Raw genomic sequence first — 20083 nt, 5'->3', positions numbered from 1 at the left:
GAAAATCACGAAAGATTTTAACAAATAAAAATGCCAATATACTTTAAAAGATATAGCTTTTTAAGATAAGTCATAGAACAAAGGTAAACAAAATAAACCCATTAAGTGGAAATGTTCACATATTCAGGGTTTGGAACTTAGCTTTGATCAGAGTTAGGAAGAAAAAGGCAATAGAAGTAGATATTATTTGGGCAGGGTTATTTGTTGGTTTACTTGAAGCAGTCATGGTAAACCACCTAAATTGTTTTGAGAACTCTAGACATTTTTCTGCTTTTGGGCAAGAAGAACTCATTTGCAGATAGACTTCTCTGTCCTCCAGGAAAGACAGATTATAAATACATTTGGGATGTAAAATCAAATAAAGTTAAATATTTTTGGATTCAAGAAATTGAAGAGGGAAAGCACCCAAGCTCATTTTACGAGGCCAGCATTATCCTGATTCCAAAACCAGACAGACATTACAAAAAAAGAAAATTATAGGCCAACATCCTTGATAAACATAGATGCAAAAATCCTCAACAAAATATTAGTAAACCACATTCAGCAATACATTAAAAAAATCATAAACCATGATTAAGTGGGATTTATTCCCAGAGTAAAAAGTAAGAGTAAAAAGTAAGACTCATTCTCAAGAGGCAACTGCTTATTTCTAGTTTTTTCGTGTATCCCTGTAGAAATAGTCTATGTACAAGCACATATATATATTTGGTTCATATATATATTAAAAAATTGTGTATATATATATATATATATATTTACAAATACAAATTGGAGCATATTATATGTTCTTGTTAAACAATGTGTCTTGGAGATCTCTTCTTCTTATTAGACATAAAGCCACCTCACTCTAGCTGCACAGTATCTACAGTAGGGATATTCTCTCATTTATTTAGCCAATACCTTATCTTTTCTAGTTGTTTACTTTCTTAATCAATGCTGCAACAAATATCTTTTCACATGACTTTGTGCACAGGTACTGGGAAATTGCCCTCTACAAATGTTTACAATCCCACTATAGTACATGAGAGTGCCAGTTTTTCCAAAACCTTGCCACTAAGTATTATTGAATTTTTTTTTACCTTTGTTAATTTGAGAAACTGTTTTCACCTGTATTTTTAAAAATTATGAGTACAATTGAGAAATAATACTTCTTAAAAATCATAATTAGTGATGAAACAGAATTTTCTAAAAAGTATCTGACTTTGGTTCTCTTTTGGGAGAGGGGTCCCAGAAAATTTAGGATTATAGGAGTAAATTTACGTTGACAGGAAACTTACATAATGTGTACTGATAAGTTGTTTTAACAAGAGACAGTTTCATAGATAGGTTTCATTTTTTGAAAAAGGGGAAGAAACACCATTCTGTGGCTCGATGTGGGTTTGTCAGTTATTGCCTCCCCCCCCTTTCCGGGACTTCCCACTGCTCTTTAGAACAAATCAGATGAGCAAAAACAACTCTTTTTCCATTGGATCAGCTTTAAAAAGAATGGAAATGCAACAAGCAGTTTAGTTTCTTGGTTTTTAGCAGTGAAAGGTAGACTCACCAGAGGCTTGCGAACATTTCTGGAAAAAAACACTGGCTGCCTTATTCATCTCTCTATGGTCAATCGTTGTGTTTCTGCAGGACCAAAGGAGCAGATTGGTTAGTGAAGGTAAGAAAAAGGAGGCAACAGGCCCTATAACTGTTAACTTTTTCTGTCATTGCTCTTCTCATACTTAACTTAGTCCTTTACCATCAGAACTCAGATCCAATCTTATGGCATCTAATACTTTTCTAGTTTACCAAATCAGAGGTGAGAGAGAGTTTAAGTAAGCATTCATCAAAGGTGGACTATAGAGAGAAATTAAGTGAAACATTCCCTTCTCTTACCTCTTCATGTTCATATTTGGGGCATTTTTAAAATACTTTTTTTTCTGGCAAAATATTTGACTGGTCTGATCAAGTATTTGTTGTGTAATTTATTCAGTCCTCACTCACTAATTCCTACCCAGATTTAGTTTCTGCATTTTTAAAAGAAGGCCAACTATCCAACTATACTTCCGAGAGAGAGAGAGAGAGAGAGAGAGAGAGAGAGAGAGAGAGAGAGAGAGAGAGAGAGAGAGAGAGAGAGAGACCAAAAAACCTAAGCAGAATTTTGCAGGGATAGCACAACACGAGTTCAGTTATAGTGATGCAGTTTTAGAGAGGAATCCAATAATAATAAATTCCAATTGATGTGACTCTCAATTATTCATTTAGTGAGCTTGTAATAAGTGTTTTTCTGTGGGGCAGGACACAGACAAAGTGAATGTGATCTACAGTGATGATGCTTTTCGAATTGCTATCTGGGTGATTTGGGGCAAATCTACTTGTTATTAAAGACAACGTGTGCAGAAGTGGACTTTTGTTTGAATTATCTTTAGAGCTGCTCATACATTCTTCTTTTTGTGCACATCAATCTATGCTTGAATATAGATCTGGTTTGGCCAGAATGTTCATATGGATATTTTTAGAACGTTGGTTGCATAAGCCAGTGTAAGAACATTGTGTTTCTGAACTTGAGAAGTTTCTTGAAGGAGTAGAGAGTATTTAAAATTTGTGTAATTCATATTATAATGGTAATTTGGGGGACACACAAAAACAGTGCACTAATTCTAATATCACTTTGATGCGATGTTTTCAATAATTCAAGTTACTGAACCAATTCCAATCACATACCGAATGAATATCTTAGACATATAAGAATTGTCTCTCTAAGCTCTTCATAAACATGATAGAATATAAACTTGCTTTCATTAGCTAAATAGAGCTATTAACTCTCCCAATTTTTGTTTTGTAAAGTTTCAAACCTATGTAAAAATGGAAAGAATAGTACAATGAACACCCATATTTCCATCATGTAAATTAATCAGTTGTAGATTTTTGCCACATTTACTTTCTTTCTTGCCCTCTCTCTCTGTCTCTCTCTCTCTCTCTCTCTCTCTCTCTCTCTCTCTCTCCATACACACACACACACACATTTTTCCTGAACTGTTTGAAAGTATATTGTTAAGTTTAGAGCATATGACACCTCCAAATTCTTGAGCATGTCTCTCCTCAGAGAAAGGGCAGACTTCTACATAAGTACTATAATGTGAAGGAAATATAACATCAATAGAATCCTGTTATCTAACATAATTCATATTAAAATTTCCCCAGTTATCCACATGCTCTTTAAAGAGATTTTATTTTTTTAATTCAGGATCCAATCAAGTATATTGCATTGCATTTGGTTGATATGCCTACAATTAAGTAAATGTTAATCTACATAATTGACAATATAATTAACAATGATTCACAATTATAACACCAAGGAAATTTAACATCTGTCAACACTATTATGATCATTTATTTTTTCAGTCTTCTCATTTTGTGTCAAAATATTTCAAAAGTAATTCAAAAAAGTCACCCAAGCTTTAATTTTTGTTCGTGAGATTTAAAGACAGAATATGAAGAAAAATCCAAAGTATGATAAAAATATATTTACTCTTATTTCTGCACCAAAATGTACATTTTCTGAAGTAAATTTACATATCCAGATAAAGCCTTTGGAAGTAGATATTACCTTTGGTCATAAGGATTTAAGTAGAACCGAAGAGAAAATTATTTACTTGGTGATGTTAATATAGAAAACAGAGGTCTTTTGACTTATGATTATATTAGTATTATCTTAGCCATCAAATTAGACTTTCAGAAATTAATTCATTAAGAATCACTTCATATTTGATAGAATAGATAATCCCAAATTATATGTTTTGTAACAGGAATTGAAATATGGATGAGTGATACTTTAGAACACCTGTCAACAAATGCCACAAAAGATGAAATAATAGGGATATAAGCCAAGGTATATGATTAAGTAAATGGTTATTTCCAGCTCTAAAGAACATATACTTTCAAAGATAAGAGCAAGGAATGCTTTTTTCACTCAGGGAGATGCTTTTTTACACAGATACTTTTTTACACAGGGAGATCCTTCCTAAAGAAACCCCTTGTTTTGGGTAAAATTTTGTATCATTCACTAAAAAAAAGAAAAAAAATTAAAACATATAATACAGATTTGGCTAGATTATCATAACTAGATTATGAACAAAATAATATTCAAGGTTTTCAATGATAACCTTTCAGTAGTTTGTCAGCAAGTCCCCCAAATCAATAAGAACGTAAAAAATAACGATTGGTATTATGGAATCTAGAATTTAGATTATACGGGAAATGGAGAAATGAAGAGATGAAATAGAGTATTTTGAGAATTTGGGGGTATTAAAAAATAATATCCCTGATATATATCACCTACATATAATCTTAAGATAGTTTGCTTCACCCTCAAATTTAAGGCAAAAAATAAATTTGCTTATCTGATTGGAAAGTTAAAAAATAATAATGTGTTGAAGAATGTCGGTGGAAACAGTTAATCTCGAACGTTGCTAGTGAGAGAATAAACTGGCCTAAGCTACTTGAAAGGCAGTTTGCAATAGCTATGATCTAGTAATTTAGCTTCTCTAAATCAGGCCTAAGGAAATATTCATGGAGGCATATGCAGTGGTTACACATAGTAAAAAAGCAAGAGGGAATATTCACCATGAGAAATGATTTGCTAATATAATATGTACCTATAGATGTACGATTTTGTAATTGTTAAAAGGCAGCTCTATATAAACAGCTGTGTGGACAGATGGGAACCAGACTGTACCCTAGGTTGATGAAATAACGTTTTCTTGCATCAGTTTCATAAGGCTACATCCCGTCATGTGGGGGGCAGCCCCATCCCACTGCCTCCATTTTTGTGCAGCTGTGGTCTTCTTTGCACCCTGTTTCAACCCAGCGTCTCAGATCTTAGCTCGTATGCACACAAATTGTCCTTCCCGAGACAGGATCTGTTCTGCTGCTTTATCACCTCCAACTCCCCCACTACCTACCAATCCCCAATCTTCCCACTTTTGTTACTGCCACTTCTTCATTCAAAAGACTGTCCCAATGATTTATTTCAGTGTTTAAGGCAGCAGCTAAATTTTGCTAAAGTTTCATGCAATCCTGATAAATATATTGGGGTAGGAGAGAGAAGAACCTAGAATCACTTTCTAATTGAGGGACATGGATTCTGCATGGATGGCCAGGTACACTGAAATGTTGGTATATGAGACGAGATGTGAAGAAGGGTATGGGTGGTGGGACAGGGGATGGACAGGGAACCAGGGCTCTGATGATAAGACAAAATATACAAATATTTGGGATGGGCATGGGGTTTGGAAGAACTGGGAGAAATTCAGTATGATTGGGGTCCTGGGTCCTGAGGGGCACAGACAGATATGAGATTGGGAAGGCAGATAAGGGCTGCCTATCACAAGGGTCTAATGTGTTTGGACACTGGGATCTGTTGATATTTAAACAGGGCATCTGTAATATTAAATGACTCTGGTTACAAAATTAAGGGTGAGATGATGCCAGGCTATAGCGGGGAAATGGTTAAGGAAAATGTTCATATGGTTAGATTAAAAGACCAGAGGATAAATTATTTACATACCTCAGATATACGAGCATCGATACACAAATAGGACATGTAAATAGCCCTCTGGGCCACCCCACTGGGTTGGGCACTGGCTGCCTTCCTGGAGTTTTTCTTTCTGAACTTCACTGCACCTTCCTCCCTTTATTCAGCAAGTGCTGTTGTTATTAAATGGAGTCAGGGCTGATATCCTTTTCCTAGAAGTACTAATTGCTTATCATGACTGTGTAATATTAACTGCTCTCAATTGTGTAGTAGTGTGATATCTTCAGACCAGACTATACGCTCTGGAGTTTGTAAACTTGGATTTGAATCTTGCCTCTAGTACTTAGTTGTTTTGTGACCTTGGGAAGGTCATTTGTCATACCCAAATCTCAGTTTTCTTATTTGGAAAACCCAGATTAGGATAATATCTAACATGCCGTGTTGTTGGAAGATTAGGGGTAATGTATGGAAAGCACTGGACATAATTGCTATTATTATTATTATGCCCCATCCAACTTATTGTATCTGCTTTTTGACTCAGGTCAAGGGTAGGGAAACCATGGCCGATGGGCCAAATTGGCTCTTTGCCTGCTTTTGTAAATAAAGTTTTATTGGAACACAGCTACATCCATTCATTTATGCATTGTCTATAATGGCTTTCCTGATATGATGGCAGAGTTGAGTAGTAGTAACAGACCTAAAATATTAAATACTTGGCCCTTTATAGAAAAGTTTGCTGATCCCTAACTTAGGTTTTTCCAAATGTTTCCTCTTATAAAGTCCTTCTCTCTTTATGTCTTCTCTTTGAGTCCATGCTTGTGTTGATTGGGTATAAAAGTGTGTTTATGTAGAGAAGTTATAACAATTTCCTGAGAAACTATGTAAATGCTAGTGTAGGATTTATATCACAATTTCTTCTGAAATCCAAGTCAATGATTTAACAAAGTGCTGTACTTTAGCACACATTCTAAGTTGTGAAATTGCACATAAGGTTAATTTTGGTATTCCCCTGTCTGGTAATGATTAATATAGGCTAAATTTGCCTAAAACATCTCATCTGCAAATGTCCTTGGGTGTCTTTTCCTTCACACTTAACCAGTCATGGAGAATTCCAAATATATTTAGATATATGTACACATATACATATATACATTCTCTGTAATGAGAAACAAATTCAACTGATAATATATCTTTGAACAATTGAAGTAATCCATTGGGTCAAGTTTTAGTTTCTCAGATGAAATTAAGTCTAGTAAATGTTAACATTTTTTTTGAAGTATACCTTTTGTAATACCTTTGAAGGGACTAAGTGATGTCTTTTAAGAATTTCACAGATCATCACTGAAATGTATTGAGAAAAAATGCCAACAATTAATCAAAATAAACCCAAATAACTTTCTCTATTTCTCTATTCTTAAATTTTAGAATGTCATGATGTACAGCATTATTTTCATTCTAATGGTCCATTAAAGGGCTTTATGAAGACTAAATGAGTTAATAGATGTACAATTTTTGTTTTTAAGTGTTACCCAACATTATTATTCTCTGCATAGCTTTAGAACCATCTTTCAAAAGCTGCTTTAGCGTGCTCTCTGCTGCCCTCTGCTGTTAACTTTTCAGAAATGAATTTTGCTTCTGAGTAATATCTACCTCTCTTTCTCTCCCCTTAATATATTCATAAACCCATGCAGTATTAAAGTTTGAGGGGACTACATAGATAATACCACAGATAAGAAGTTTAAGAAGTTGATTTAATTTACAGATGAGAATTTGAGTCTCTGAGAGGTTAAGCAACAAGTGAGCATGGGCTCTGTTTTCTGTGCCAGTGTTGGAATACCTGGTGACTTTGGACACATTACTTAATTTTGACATCTATAAAATGATCATAATAATAGTACCTATATCTTAGAGTCTTTGTGGGTATCCATTGATTTAGTACATAAAAAGCACTTAGGATAGTATCTGGGTGGTGGCTAGTACTAATGTTAGCTATTTTATAGACTTGTCACTAACTAGCCTCAAACCACAACTAGAATTCTGGTCCCTTGACACTACCAGTTCAATAATATTTTGTTTCGTTTTTTTTTTTTTTTTTTTTTTTGCTTTAGTGAGTCTGAATACATAACTAAATTTTACCTTAGAAAGTGAATTTTTAAAATGTAACTTGTTCACTACCGGGGGTACCAAAAAAAATGTATACACATGACTTGTATTCATCTTTTCTTATTGGTATATATTATCACAAGTTTAATACAGTTTTTTCCTTTCTTAAAATGTGTATACATTTTTTTGGCACCCTCTGTATATTTGAAGCTCTAGTAGTCTTTGCAAAGCCATGTGATACCACAGCTCTTGCTATCACTCTTTCCTCCTTGTACTGTGCAAGGTGGGCTCCCCACAGAAATTATTACAAACACAAGCTCTTCAAGCCCCCAATATAAATTCCTACTGCCTACACTTGGGAGGTAATTTCACCGTTGACTTTAAGTAACCTCTCTAATGAGCTCCCTGCCTGAATCTCCAATGCATAACTAGACACTTGCACTGAGAGTGCACCTCATGTCAGACTCAAGAGAAACTAAACTAAACCCAACAGCTTCTTTCTGGGATCCTTCTCCTGATCTCATTTTGGTCAATGCTGGTGCCATTTCCCACCATGCTGAGGTTCACAGTTACGTTTGGCTCTCTCCTCTCTCTCATTCACTTTCATGTCCAGGAGTCTTTGTCTCTCAAGTTCATTTCTCCTCTGTTTTCTGCTCCCTCCCTCCTGCTTCCTGTCCCAAACACCTCAGGAGGCTGCTGGATTCATCCCCTGAACTGGGGTCCTTAACACCAATCTCACCCTGATGAAATTCATCTTGCACTTCAGTGATCGATAACATTGTGCCATGAATCCGCTTAGTCACCTTCCAGAGCTTTGTACTGCCTGCAGGGTAGATTGAATGGCCTCAGCCTTGCATGTCCCAATTTACCTCTCTCCTCCCTCACAGTAATCTCTTCTTTTAGCCATCAGTGTATCTATCCCTAGACATCAGGACACACTTTCTGCCTTTCCATCATTGGACTTACCACTTCACTGGTCTGCCTTGGGCCCCAACACATCAGAATGGTAGCGTTCTTATTCTGCTAGCATTAAGGTCCCAACAATGTCCTCAGATGATGACAAACAGGGCAAAGGGCCCATTCCTCAAAACAAGATCCTAGACCCTCTTCCTTCATCATTGTGAAGGAGTGAAGATTAGCTGGAGTACTCATAAACATCATCCACCTAAAATAAAAGAAAAATCCATTAGGGCTGATTGTTGAAAAGAAATAGAATAAATAGTGGGAGATTTAGGATATGTCTGAAGGGGAATAAGGGGTAATAAAGAGTGATTCTGCAAATTCTGCCATTTCAAGTAAAGGTTCTTAGGTGACCATGACGGAGAAACACTTGCATCCCATCTAGACTGGTGTCCATTACTGACACACACGAGAACGACAACACAGGCCTCTTCACCTTTGTTGACCTTCTCTCCTCTCCTACAATGCTTTTCCCCTTTCTCATCTGCCTGTTCAAGTTCTTCTTGTTCTTTAGGGCCAAATAAATGTTTACTGCTTGCACAGTGATTTCTTTTTCTTTTCTTCGCCCTTAGAATATGCAGTATCTTTAACCACAAACTCAGCTGTACAGGAAATGCCACCTTCCTTTTTCCCCTCTTACTTACTTGAAAAATATTTATCTTTAGTTCTCATTTTAATTAAAAAATTAATCAAAGCTATACATGCACATAATTTGGGTCAAATAATTCTAAGATGTTTGCTGTGAAAAAAAATCTGTCCCTTTTTCAGAAGCAACTACTTTAATCTCCTTTGACTAATTATTTGATATTTACTACCATTTCTTTAAATAGCATGCATGGGTTGCAACTTTTGGAGTTTTCAGTTTGAGGCATTATTTACTCACTTGTCCCCATGAAGATAAGGATTTAGTTCTCTTTCCTCCCCTGGCCTTCACCAAGTACTACAGACATTCTTGTCCTGTTCCTCTCACTATACAGACTGGACACTCAGTCTGAACACATAGGCAAATGCCCAAGAAAATTTTTATTGATATTACATTACCATAAGTGATAAAATATTATCTTTGTTTCCTGACTTTATCGTCATCCTGTGGTTATATTGTAAATTTGGTTAGATCAATTTTCGCTGATTCATATGTTATTATGACTATGCAAAAGCTATTTACAACTCAGCCATGCAGTAAATCATGGTTTTTCTTTTTTTTTTTTTTTTTTTAAAGATTTTATTGGGGAAGGGGAACAGGACTTTATTGGGGAACAGTGTGTACTTCCAGGACTTTTTTTTTTCCCAAGTCAATTTGTTGTCCTTTTTAATCTTAGTTGTGGAGGGTGCAGCTCAGCTCCAGGTCCAGTTGCCGTTTTCTGGTTGTAGGGGGCACAGCCCACCATCTCTTGCGGGAGTCAAACCGGCAACCTTGTGGTTGAGAGGATGCACTCCAACCAACTGAGCCATCCGGGAGGCAGCTCAGCTCAAGGTGCCATGTTCAATCTTAGTTGCAGGGGGCAGAGCCCACCATCCCTTGCGGGACTTGAGGAATCGAACTGGCAACCTTGTGGTTGAGAGCCCACTGGCCCATGTGGGAGTCAAACCGGCAGCCTTTGGAGTTAGGAGCACAGAGCTCTAACCGCCTGAGCCACTGGGCCGGCCCTAAATCATGGTTTTTCACTGCACAACTTTTTCTTAAATTATGAGTTGGAGTTTATGATTGTCTAGATCTGTGGTGTCCAAAATGGTAGCCAAATTTGGCCATTTAAATTAAGATTTCAGTCACACAAACCATATTTCAAGTGCTCATTAGTCACACATGGCTATCAGTTATCATATTAGACAGCAGCACAAATATTGAACATTTCCATCACCACAGAAAATTCTATTGGACAGCACTTCCATCACCTCAGAGACTATCTACAAGACCACATGATTACAACAAAAATAACTTAAAATTTTTTTTGAACTATTCACACAGGCATTCTACACTTCTCCAAATTAAAAATTAAAAGGAAGTTCTATATAGTCCCTGTTTCAAAATAGCAAAACTGTCTCAGATAAGGATCCCATTTTTTTTTTACCAAACATCTAAAAATTTATACTCTTGGTTCACCATCTTCTGATACCTCCTCTCTAACACCCCTTGAAAGGAGTACAGAAATGAATGAATTAGTCAGATACCACTCTAGAATTATTGCTATGACAGTGATCATCCAGTGAACTTTATTTAAGGAGGGCACAGCTCACAGTGGCCCACATGGGGATTGAACCGGCAACCTTGGTGTTATTAGCACCACACTCTAACCAACTGAGCTAACTGGCCACCCCCATCCAGTGAACTTTAAATTGCAATTACAATTAACTGTCTTCAGTACCTTAAACTTCTTTTTATTGATTTACTTACTCCTTTCAGAGGAGCACATCTTCCATTCACTTCCTCAGAAAGTTGCCTGGGAGATAAGCTATTTGAGACTTTGACCTAAAAATATCTCTATCCTCATACTTGATTGATGACTTGGTCATTTAATTCTAGGTTGAAATAATTTTCGTTCAATAATTTTTAGATATTATTACATGGTCATCTGGTTTCTCATGTTGCTGTTGAAAGGTCTGAAGATTCTGGTTCTTAGTCTTTTTTTTTTCTTTTCCTTTTTCTTTTTTTCTCTCTGGAAGCTTATAGTTATTTTTTGTCCTGAGTGTTCTACCATTTCACAATAACAAGGAGAGGTATAGGGCTATTTTTACCTAGTGTTTTGGGAACTCATGTCCTTCAGTTCTGGGAAATATATATATTTTTAACTTTTATTTATTTAAGTGTGTTTTTCCAAGACCCATCAGCTCCAAGTCAAGTAGTTGTTTTGATCTAGTATCTAGTTGTGGAGGGTGCAGCTCACAGTGGCCCATGTGGGGATCCAACCGGCAACTTTGGTGTTATGAGCACCGCGCTCTAACCAACTGAGCTAACCAGCCACCCCAGTGAAATACTTTTGAATTCTTTGAATTTCTCCTCTATTTTCTCTGCCCCCTTTCTGAACCTTCTGTTATTCAGATAATGGATCTCCTGGACTGATTTACTAATTATATATTTTCCCTACTATTTTCCAACTTGTATTTTTGTTCTCTCAGAATGGGAGTTGGCCTTAACTTAGCTTCCAATCGTTCTACTGAGTTTTAAAATTCTCTATCATTTTTCATTTCTAAGAGCTTCAGAATGCTTTTTTAAAATGGCATCCTGGGGCTAGCCTGGTGGCTCAGGCGGTTGGAGCTCCCAAGGCTGCCGGTTCGATTCCCACATGGGCCAGCGGGCTCTCAACCACAAGGTTGCCAGTTCAACTCCTCGAGTCCCGCAAGGGATGGTAGGCTGTGCCCCCTGCAACTAGCAATGACAACTGGACCTGGAGCTGAGCTGCGCCCTCCACAACTAAGACTGAAAGGACAACAATTTGACTTGGAAAAAAAAAAGTTCTGGAAGTACACACTGTTCCCCAATAAAGTCCTGTTCCCCTTCCCCAATAAAAAAAATCTTAAAAAAATAAAATAAAATAGCATCCTATTCTTAATTCAAGATTGTAATATTATATTATCCCTATTTCCTTGAGAATATTGATGGTAGTTGAATTTCCCCCCAGAGTTATTTTTCCTCTAAGAGGCTGTTTTGGTCTCTCTTATCCAGAGCATTCCTTAGATATTTCAAAGTTCTACTCATATTTAAGGATGGGGATCCAAAAAGCTCAATGGGCTCTATTGATTGTGAGCTTGAATAAAGGGTGATCTGGTTGCCTCATTTAGTTGGGAAACCTCTGATGTCAATTGCTTTTCTCCGACTAGTCTGATTTTCCCAGAACAGTCTTCCCAAATCCTGCCTGAAAGGTGGTTGCTCCATTGTCAGTGTTCTGGGAGCTAGAAGGAGAGGGTCATGGATATCAGCACCCAACATGCGTATGCTTAATCTTTCTATTAGTGGTTCAGTAATTCTATCCTCAACTAGTATCTCTCAGTCCAGAGATCTTATGTTTTATTCCTCAGAGAATAAATCTCAAGTTTTCCTTTGGGGATGAAGATGAGAGATGGTCACCTGGCTACATAGAATGAGGGAGAAGATCTGGGTTTCTGATTGTCTTTTAAGTAGACTTTCAATCGATCTTATTTTAGATACACCCCCTTCACCTTACTCACAAAGGGTATGTGGTGCCACCAATTCCTAAGCATTTAGCAGAATTTAAATCAGATTGGCTCTTGGATTTTCCCATGCCTCTTTTAAGATTCAGCCTTTTCCGGTCTCCCATGTCATTAACTCTTGGCCTCCTGTTTCCTAGCTTCTAAAATGTTATTGCTCTTGTCTCTTCTCCTGTTCTCCCTTTTCTTGTATGTATCTTAAAAAACTCACTGTTGTTTTAATGAAGTATGGGGAGGTGGGAAATACATCCACGTGCCTAACAGATCTTTTTCCTGGAAATCTTTGCTTTTCTTTACCTCAATTTGATCTCGCTTTTGAACTCAGCTCATTCTCCTGAATAATCACTATCAATCAGGGTTTCCTCAGTCCCTTTAGGTCTCCGTCCTCCGTGGGTTTGCCTCTAAGTTCCAGCTTGCTTACATAGAGCCATAGGGTCAGTTGGGGATGTGGGGATGGGGGTGGAGTCTTTGGTTGTCATCATGTAGTCACACTGGTATCCATGGTAACATCTTATCCTTCACTTGGCCCTTGGTTACTAGTCTATAGAGATCATGTCTGCAATATTCCCATTCCAAATGTAGGTCTTCAGGTTTGCAGGCTCTGGGCAGCATGCTGGTATGTGAGCGACTTGATGAGGCAGCTTCAGACCTGTCCTCTCAGACAATCCATGTGACTGGCTCTCCTGCTCCTGCATCATGTTGGGCAGGAGAGGATTTTGTGAGACTCCCTGCTTCCTCAGATTCTTTCTGGGACATAGGGTACAGAGCTCTTCTATTCTGGGCTCCCAAACCTATCTGGAGCCATACGGTTTCATTCCACGGGGGAATTCCATGTACTGAGTCTATTGTTGATGCATAAATATTATGCCCTGAGTTTTTTAGGGTTCTGGATTCTGAGCTTAAAAGCTCAGGTTATGGTTATCTCAAAAGCCATTTCTCTGAAACTATGATTTTTGCTGAGAGTTTCTGAAGCCAATTTAGAAACTCAAAAGCCGAGAGTTGAGTTTCTGCTCTGGTTTTCCACAATAATGTTCTGAGGCCTTGAAGGGGGAAAGCCCTAGCTGTAGCCTGGGTGGGGTGGAGTGGGAGGGTTGGGAAATAACTGCCTCACTATGGAGACTTGATGGCAAACTTTTTTGCTCTATTATCTTCATATATAAAAATATACACATTTCAAGAAAGGATAAAATTGTACTAAACATACGCTGAGGGTAACCACTTTGAGCACCTCTTGTAATTGCAGAAGTCAAATGTGACTTGTATTCATCTTTTGTTATCAGTATATATTGAGTATTATAATTTTAATAGTTTTTTCTTTTCTTAAAATGTATATACACTTTTTTGGCACTGTGTGTGTGTGTGTGTGTGTGTGTGTGTGTGTGTGTATTTGTCTTTTCACCTGGATGTTCAGTTTGTTGAGGGTAGAACCACATTTGGAAAGTTTTTTTTTCAGGAAATAAGAACATTTTCTTTATCCTTACAAGTATGTTCGGTATACAAAAATTACTTTATGGAGGGGTGGCTGGATGGCTCAGTTGGTTAGAGCACGAGCTTTCAACAACAAAGTTGTTGATTCAATTCCCGCATGGGATGGTGGGCTGTGCCCCTTGCAACTAAGATTGAAAACGGCGACTGGACTTGCAGCTGAGCTGTGCCCTCCACAACTAGATTGAAGGACAATGACTTGGAGCTGATGGGCCCTGGAGAAGCACACTGCTCCCCAATATCCCCCCCACCAAAAACATTAAAAAATTTCTTCATGGATTTGTTGAAGACCTTTAACTTTGTATTTTTGTGGCACATGACAGTGTCTAAAATAGAAACACTTAAATAATTGATAAATTTGCTGAATATATCATGGAATAGTTCCAAAAGAGAAAGTAAACATAGAAATTAATATCCTTATACATTTAAAACAATTACGTTAATTATAATATTTACCTTATACAATTTAAAAAATTTACTTGGAAATAACTTCATGAATGTAAAAGAGATGCTAATATTAAAAAAGGACCCTTGCATATGGTTAAAACAATCCTTTTCTAATTTGACTTTAATTCAGGTTCAAGTTGACAAGTCTGTTTTAGAAGCCCAGTCCTCAAGGCCAAAGAGTACTAGTTTTCCTTGTTGTCTGTTGCCCCAGTGCCAAGATTGCCAGTGCGTTTCTTTTCTAGAAAAGTGCAGCTGCTGGTTTCTAGCCTATTCTAGCCACTACGGACTCAGGTGACAACTGCTGAGGCAGGTGTAGTGAAAGCCCACAGTCTGGAAAGCTCCTTGGTAATTAGGATAGAGGTCAACACATCAGTTGGGTCCAGAGACATTTCCAGGACATATTGTGAGAAGTGGGTGGGATAGAGCAAGAAACTTATCCCAGGCTGCAAAGGTAGGTGAGGTTTCGTGGTCCTTCATGATGGGTTGAGAGTGAATTAATTTTAATCCATGCAATTGTTCTCAATTATTTAATTCAAATTGACAAGTATCTTCTGAGTCCCTCCTAAATGCAAATAATGGTGCTGGCTCCCAGGGATAAGACACAAAGATGAGTAAAACACAGCTCTTATTTTCAGTAGAGTTTGCCACAGTTTTCCTCCTTGTTTTTCTCATAACTCACTAGCTATGTTGCTTCCCCAATTTGCAGCTTCTCAACCACTCTCCATTTCCTGAGGCAGGATACAAATGCCTTTGCTCGACTCCTAAGGCCCTTCACGACCTAATTCCAGCCTATTTTCCCAGCCCTTTCTGCTTAGGCCTAGTATCTTGGTGTATGGTGAATAATCCATGCCACCATATTTTCTCCTGACTCTGTGCCTACTTAATCTTCACAATTTAGCTTACATGTCATCTTCTCTGAGACATGTCCCGTAACTCCTGCCCCTTAGCCCCAGGCTGTGTTAGGGGCTCCTCTTCTGTACTTCCTTTGTGCCTATCACTATTTTAACCCTCAGTGACATAATATTGGAATCATTTGTGTCTAGCTTACTTTCTCCCATAGTGGAAACTTCTTGAAGGATGGAACGGTGTCCTATTCATCTTTGTATCTCTAGCACATGCCACAGTCCTGGTACACAGCAGGCACAGAATTAATAATGGCTTGGTAATGACTAAAACGACTTCATTTATTGTCCTTTACTTTTTTGATATATCAACTGCCAATTTAAAATGAATTCCAATCTTCATTTCCCTTATTGTTACTCTCTTTCCAGAATGCTGTCAGAAGGGTACCTCAGTGGACTTGCCTATAGGAACGACATCCATTGGAGTTGTGCATCTTATAATGAACAGGTGGTTGAGGAAAAGGAAGAAGAGACAAAATCTGCTGCTCTTTCCTATTCCTCTGAGGATGAAACACAAGTCAGAAGTCTCTACGTGAGCTGCAAATCCTCTGGCAAGTTTATTTCTTCAGTGCATTCCAGAGACAGCCAACATGGTAGAAACCAGAGAATCACAATGCTCCAGACAAGCCCCAATCCTGTGTTTGAAAGCCCAAACTTGGCTGCAGTTGAAATATGTAGAGACCCCAGCAGAGAGACCTACTTGGTTCCACCTTCCTGCAAAAGTATTTGCAAGAATTACAATGACTTACATATTGCAGGGGGCCAGGTGATGGCCATTAATTCAGTGACAACAGATTTTCCCTCTGAGAGCAGTTTTGAATACGGCCCTTTGCTGAAATCGTCTGAGATTCCTTTGCCCATGGAGGATTCCATTTCCACTCAGCTCAGCGACTTTCCTCAAAAACCTATCCAGAGGTATTCATCCTACTGGAGAATAACCAGCATCAAGGAGAAAAGCAGTCTTCAAATGCAGAAGCCTATTTCTAATGCGGTGCTGAATGAGTACCTGGAGCAGAAGGTGGTGGAGTTATATAAGCAGTACATTATGGACACTGTATTTCATGACAGTTCCCCTACCCAGATTCTGGCATCGGAACTCATCATGACAAGTGTGGACCAAATTAGTCTCCAGGTGTCTAGAGAGAAGAACCTGGAGACCTCAAAAGCCAGGGATATAGTCATTAACCGCCTATTACAGTTGGTGTCCACTGAAATCAGCACTCCTAGTCTCCATATTTCTCAGTATAGCAATGTGAATCCATAGAGAGGATGCTTCCGTTCCTCTCTCAACCACTCACAGCTAAAGCAACACTTTATTCATTTATTCTGAGAATGTGAAGGAGGGGGTTGTGAAGGAATCAAGAGCTAGGGAAGTAAAGGTCAGCTGGAGGTCAGGTGTGAATTAAGAGGCAATCTCATGATATTACACGTGGTGCAGGAATGTGGGAAGAGGAGCTATAAAGAATGATTTCCAAGCAAGTGTTGTAGAGCAACAAAACAAAAATAAAAATGATCAAAAAAGTGAAGTCAGGATGCATTTAAGGGAGTACAGAAACTGAAAAGATAAGCCAAAGAAGAACACACATCATGGCAAAAATAAAAAGCCAAAGGTTTCAGGATAAAGAGTAAGAATGTTACTCAAAAAAACTCCTCCCAAGTTGTTTTTTTCTTGAGGGAAATGGACTGTAGAAAACTGCAGTCCTTCTACAGCAGAGAGATTCAAACAGTTTTCAAAATATGTTTATCTCTCTTTTCTCTGTTCTGTATCAGTAGATCACTTAAAACATATTCTTCATAAACATTAAGACAGTAGCAAATTGCAATTGTGTTTCTATTTTTGAATGACTACTTAGCTACAGCCCCCAAACAACCACTCCAATCTCCTAATTCTCTTTATTGGTGGAGATGAAGTTTTCTAAACGGAAAAGGCCACATAGTGCGTAGAAAACTATTTGACTTTGCTGCGTATGATTTTCTTGGTGATATGAAATTAGGAATCTTGTTTTTTCCCCATAGTTTTCCTTTTCTCCATGCTCTCTTGACCCTTCTGGAGCCAGGAAGGGGTTTCCGTATCCTGAAAACAAGGTTACAAGTTCCAGGGTCCCATGATATCACATTCTGTAAGTTCATGCACAGAATGGTAGCTTCGTGAAGAGCAGGTGCTCTACTTCCTTTCTCTAGCTCAGGGATTGGCAAACTATGGCTCATTGGCCAAATCCAGCCTGCCTCCTGGTTTTGTTTTTTGTTTTTTGGAGATATAATTGATGTAACATTGTATTAGTTTCAGGTGTACAACATGATTTGCTGTTTGTATACATTGTGAAACGATCATCACAATAAATCTTGTTACATCCTTTTTGAACTCTCATGAGCTAAGATTTTTTTCAACCATTTAAGAATGGAATTTTTTCAACCACAAAATCAGGGTATTTTGTGACACGTGAAAATTATGATATTCCAATTCAGTGTCCATAAAAAAGCTGTATTGGAACACAGCCACACCCATTCATTTATACATTGTCTGTGGCTGCTTTCACACCGGAATGGCAGAGTTGAATAAACACAACAGAGAACACGTGGCCCACCAAAGCCTAACACACTATCTGTCCTTTTACAGAAAATTGCCAACCCTGCTCCACAGCAGTGCCTTGTCCATATAATAGTTGCTTGACGTAATTCAGCTTCTCTGGGGAAGCTGACTCTGAGATAGAAACTGGTGAGCAGCTTTACTGGGCAGTGTTGGGAATAACCTCTGTGAGGGAGTGAGCATAGCAGAAGAGGTTTGTAGAGAGGCCTCAGGTTGCCTGGGAGCTCTGAATTCGGGGTGGTCCTTCAAAACGGATCCAAATTAAAATTAGAGGGTTGGCTTTGGTTCTCCAGCTTACCCAGAATGGGGTGTAACCTTAGCTGAGGCCCTTCAGTTGAGGGCAAAATCCCCAAAGTGGGAATCAAGTGTGAGGCTTCAGCAATCAAACTCCAAAAGCTGCTGGGGGAATGAGCTTCTCATACACAAGGTGAACTATGGAGCAAAACAGCATCCTCGGGTGATCGGTTGGCTCAGTTGGTTAGAGCACAGTGCTCATAACACCAAAGTCACAGGTTCGATCCCTACATATGCCACTGTGAGCTGCGCCCTCCACAACTACATTGGAAACAAATGACTTGACTTGGAGTTGATGGGTCCTGGAAAAATACACTATTCCCCAATATATATATTTTTTTATTGGGGAAAGGGAACAGGACTTTATTCCAAGTCAAGTTGTTGTCCTTTCAATCTTAGTTGTGGAGAGTGTGTTCAGCTTCAAGTTGCTGTTCTTTCAGTCTTAGTTGTGGAGGGCGCAGCTCAGCTCCAGCTCCAGTTGCCGTTGCTAGTTGCAGGGGGCACAGCCCACCATCCCTTGCGGGAGTCAAACCAGCAACCTTGTGGTTGAGAGGATGCGCTCCAACCAACTGAGCCATCCGGGAGCTCAGCAGCAGCTCAGCTCAAGGTGCCGTGTTCAATCTTAGTTGCAGGGGGTGCTGCCCACCATCCCTTGCGGGACTCAAGGAACTGAACTGGCAACCTTGTGGTTGACAACCCACTGGCCCATGTGGGAATCGAACCGGCAGCCTTCGGATAGGAGCATGGAGCTCTAACCGCCTGAGCCACTGGGCCGGCCCTCCCCAATAAAATTTTAAAAAATACAAAACCCCAGCATCCTCTACATTTCTCAGGATTTGTAGGGTGAATGATTTTTTTCAACATATAATATTGTATAAGGAAACCTGGTTTTGAAGTAATTATTCAGAAATGTTATTCACTGTTTTAAATATATAATAATAGATGCAACATATTAATTACTTGCTGTGCGTCTGGCACCATGTTAAGCGTTTTGTATGAAATTGTCTTAATGTAATTCTCATAATTACCTTGTGTGAGAGAGTGTCTTTTTTGTTGTTTTAAACAGACAAGCCAGCTGGTCTCAGGGAAATAATTTGTCCAAGGACAGACAATAGGGGCTCGAACTGGATTTGAATCCATTTAACTTGAAAGTCCTGATTTTCAACCACTACCACCTACTCTCCTGTTGACCACTGTGTTTGTCTCATTAAAGACTCATTAAAAGAACTCATTAATCTCTTTATCATTATGTTACTTCATTTTTTTCTTTATAGTGTTTTGCTTAATATTTATTTGCATATCTTTCCCCCTCCAGGTGATAAGCTTTGATTTGTTTGTTTTTCCATGTCCCAAACAGTACTTGCACATAGTAGGCACACAATTAATATGTGTCAGAAGAACAAATAAGTTTTGGCTGTGTTGGATACTGTATCTGGTGGTTGAAATGAAAGAACATCAATATGAAAACCAGATAACTGCGACTCGGAAAAAAATGCTATTGGGAGTTCCTCCTCCAGGAGAAAACTAACTGAATAAATGAGCCTAATTTCTTATAGCAAGGTAGTAAATGGTATAATAAAATGCATTATAATAAAATGTTATCACGGATGTTTTTCCTTTTGCTTACTGACA

At 38.3% G+C, this 20083-nt stretch overlaps 1 protein-coding gene across 1 annotated transcript; it reads left to right on the top strand.

Moving 5' to 3' along the window:
- The first annotated feature begins 1507 nt into the window (after nucleotides 1-1507).
- TASL (TLR adaptor interacting with endolysosomal SLC15A4) lies at nucleotides 1508-17928 on the top strand. The gene is made up of 2 exons (XM_019710538.3): nucleotides 1508-1651; nucleotides 15940-17928. Exon 2 carries the CDS (start codon nucleotides 15941-15943, stop codon nucleotides 16832-16834), a length of 894 nt encoding a protein of 297 aa, XP_019566097.2. The 5' UTR covers nucleotides 1508-1651; nucleotide 15940; the 3' UTR covers nucleotides 16835-17928.
- Nucleotides 17929-20083: the final 2155 nt, after the last annotated feature.

This window comes from Rhinolophus sinicus, chromosome 18, assembly GCF_057876585.1.
Source record: "Rhinolophus sinicus isolate RSI-liver-muscle chromosome 18, RSI-T2T, whole genome shotgun sequence".
Lineage (NCBI taxonomy): Eukaryota > Metazoa > Chordata > Mammalia > Chiroptera > Rhinolophidae > Rhinolophus > Rhinolophus sinicus.
The sequence above is the reverse complement of the archived record's forward strand: the minus strand, read 5'-3'. Positions and strand labels throughout refer to the sequence as shown.

Bases quoted from the DNA above. Each gene is read 5' to 3' on its own strand.
- TASL (XM_019710538.3), top strand. From the start codon at position 15,941: ATGCTGTCAGAAGGGTACCTCAGTGGACTTGCCTATAGGAACGACATC.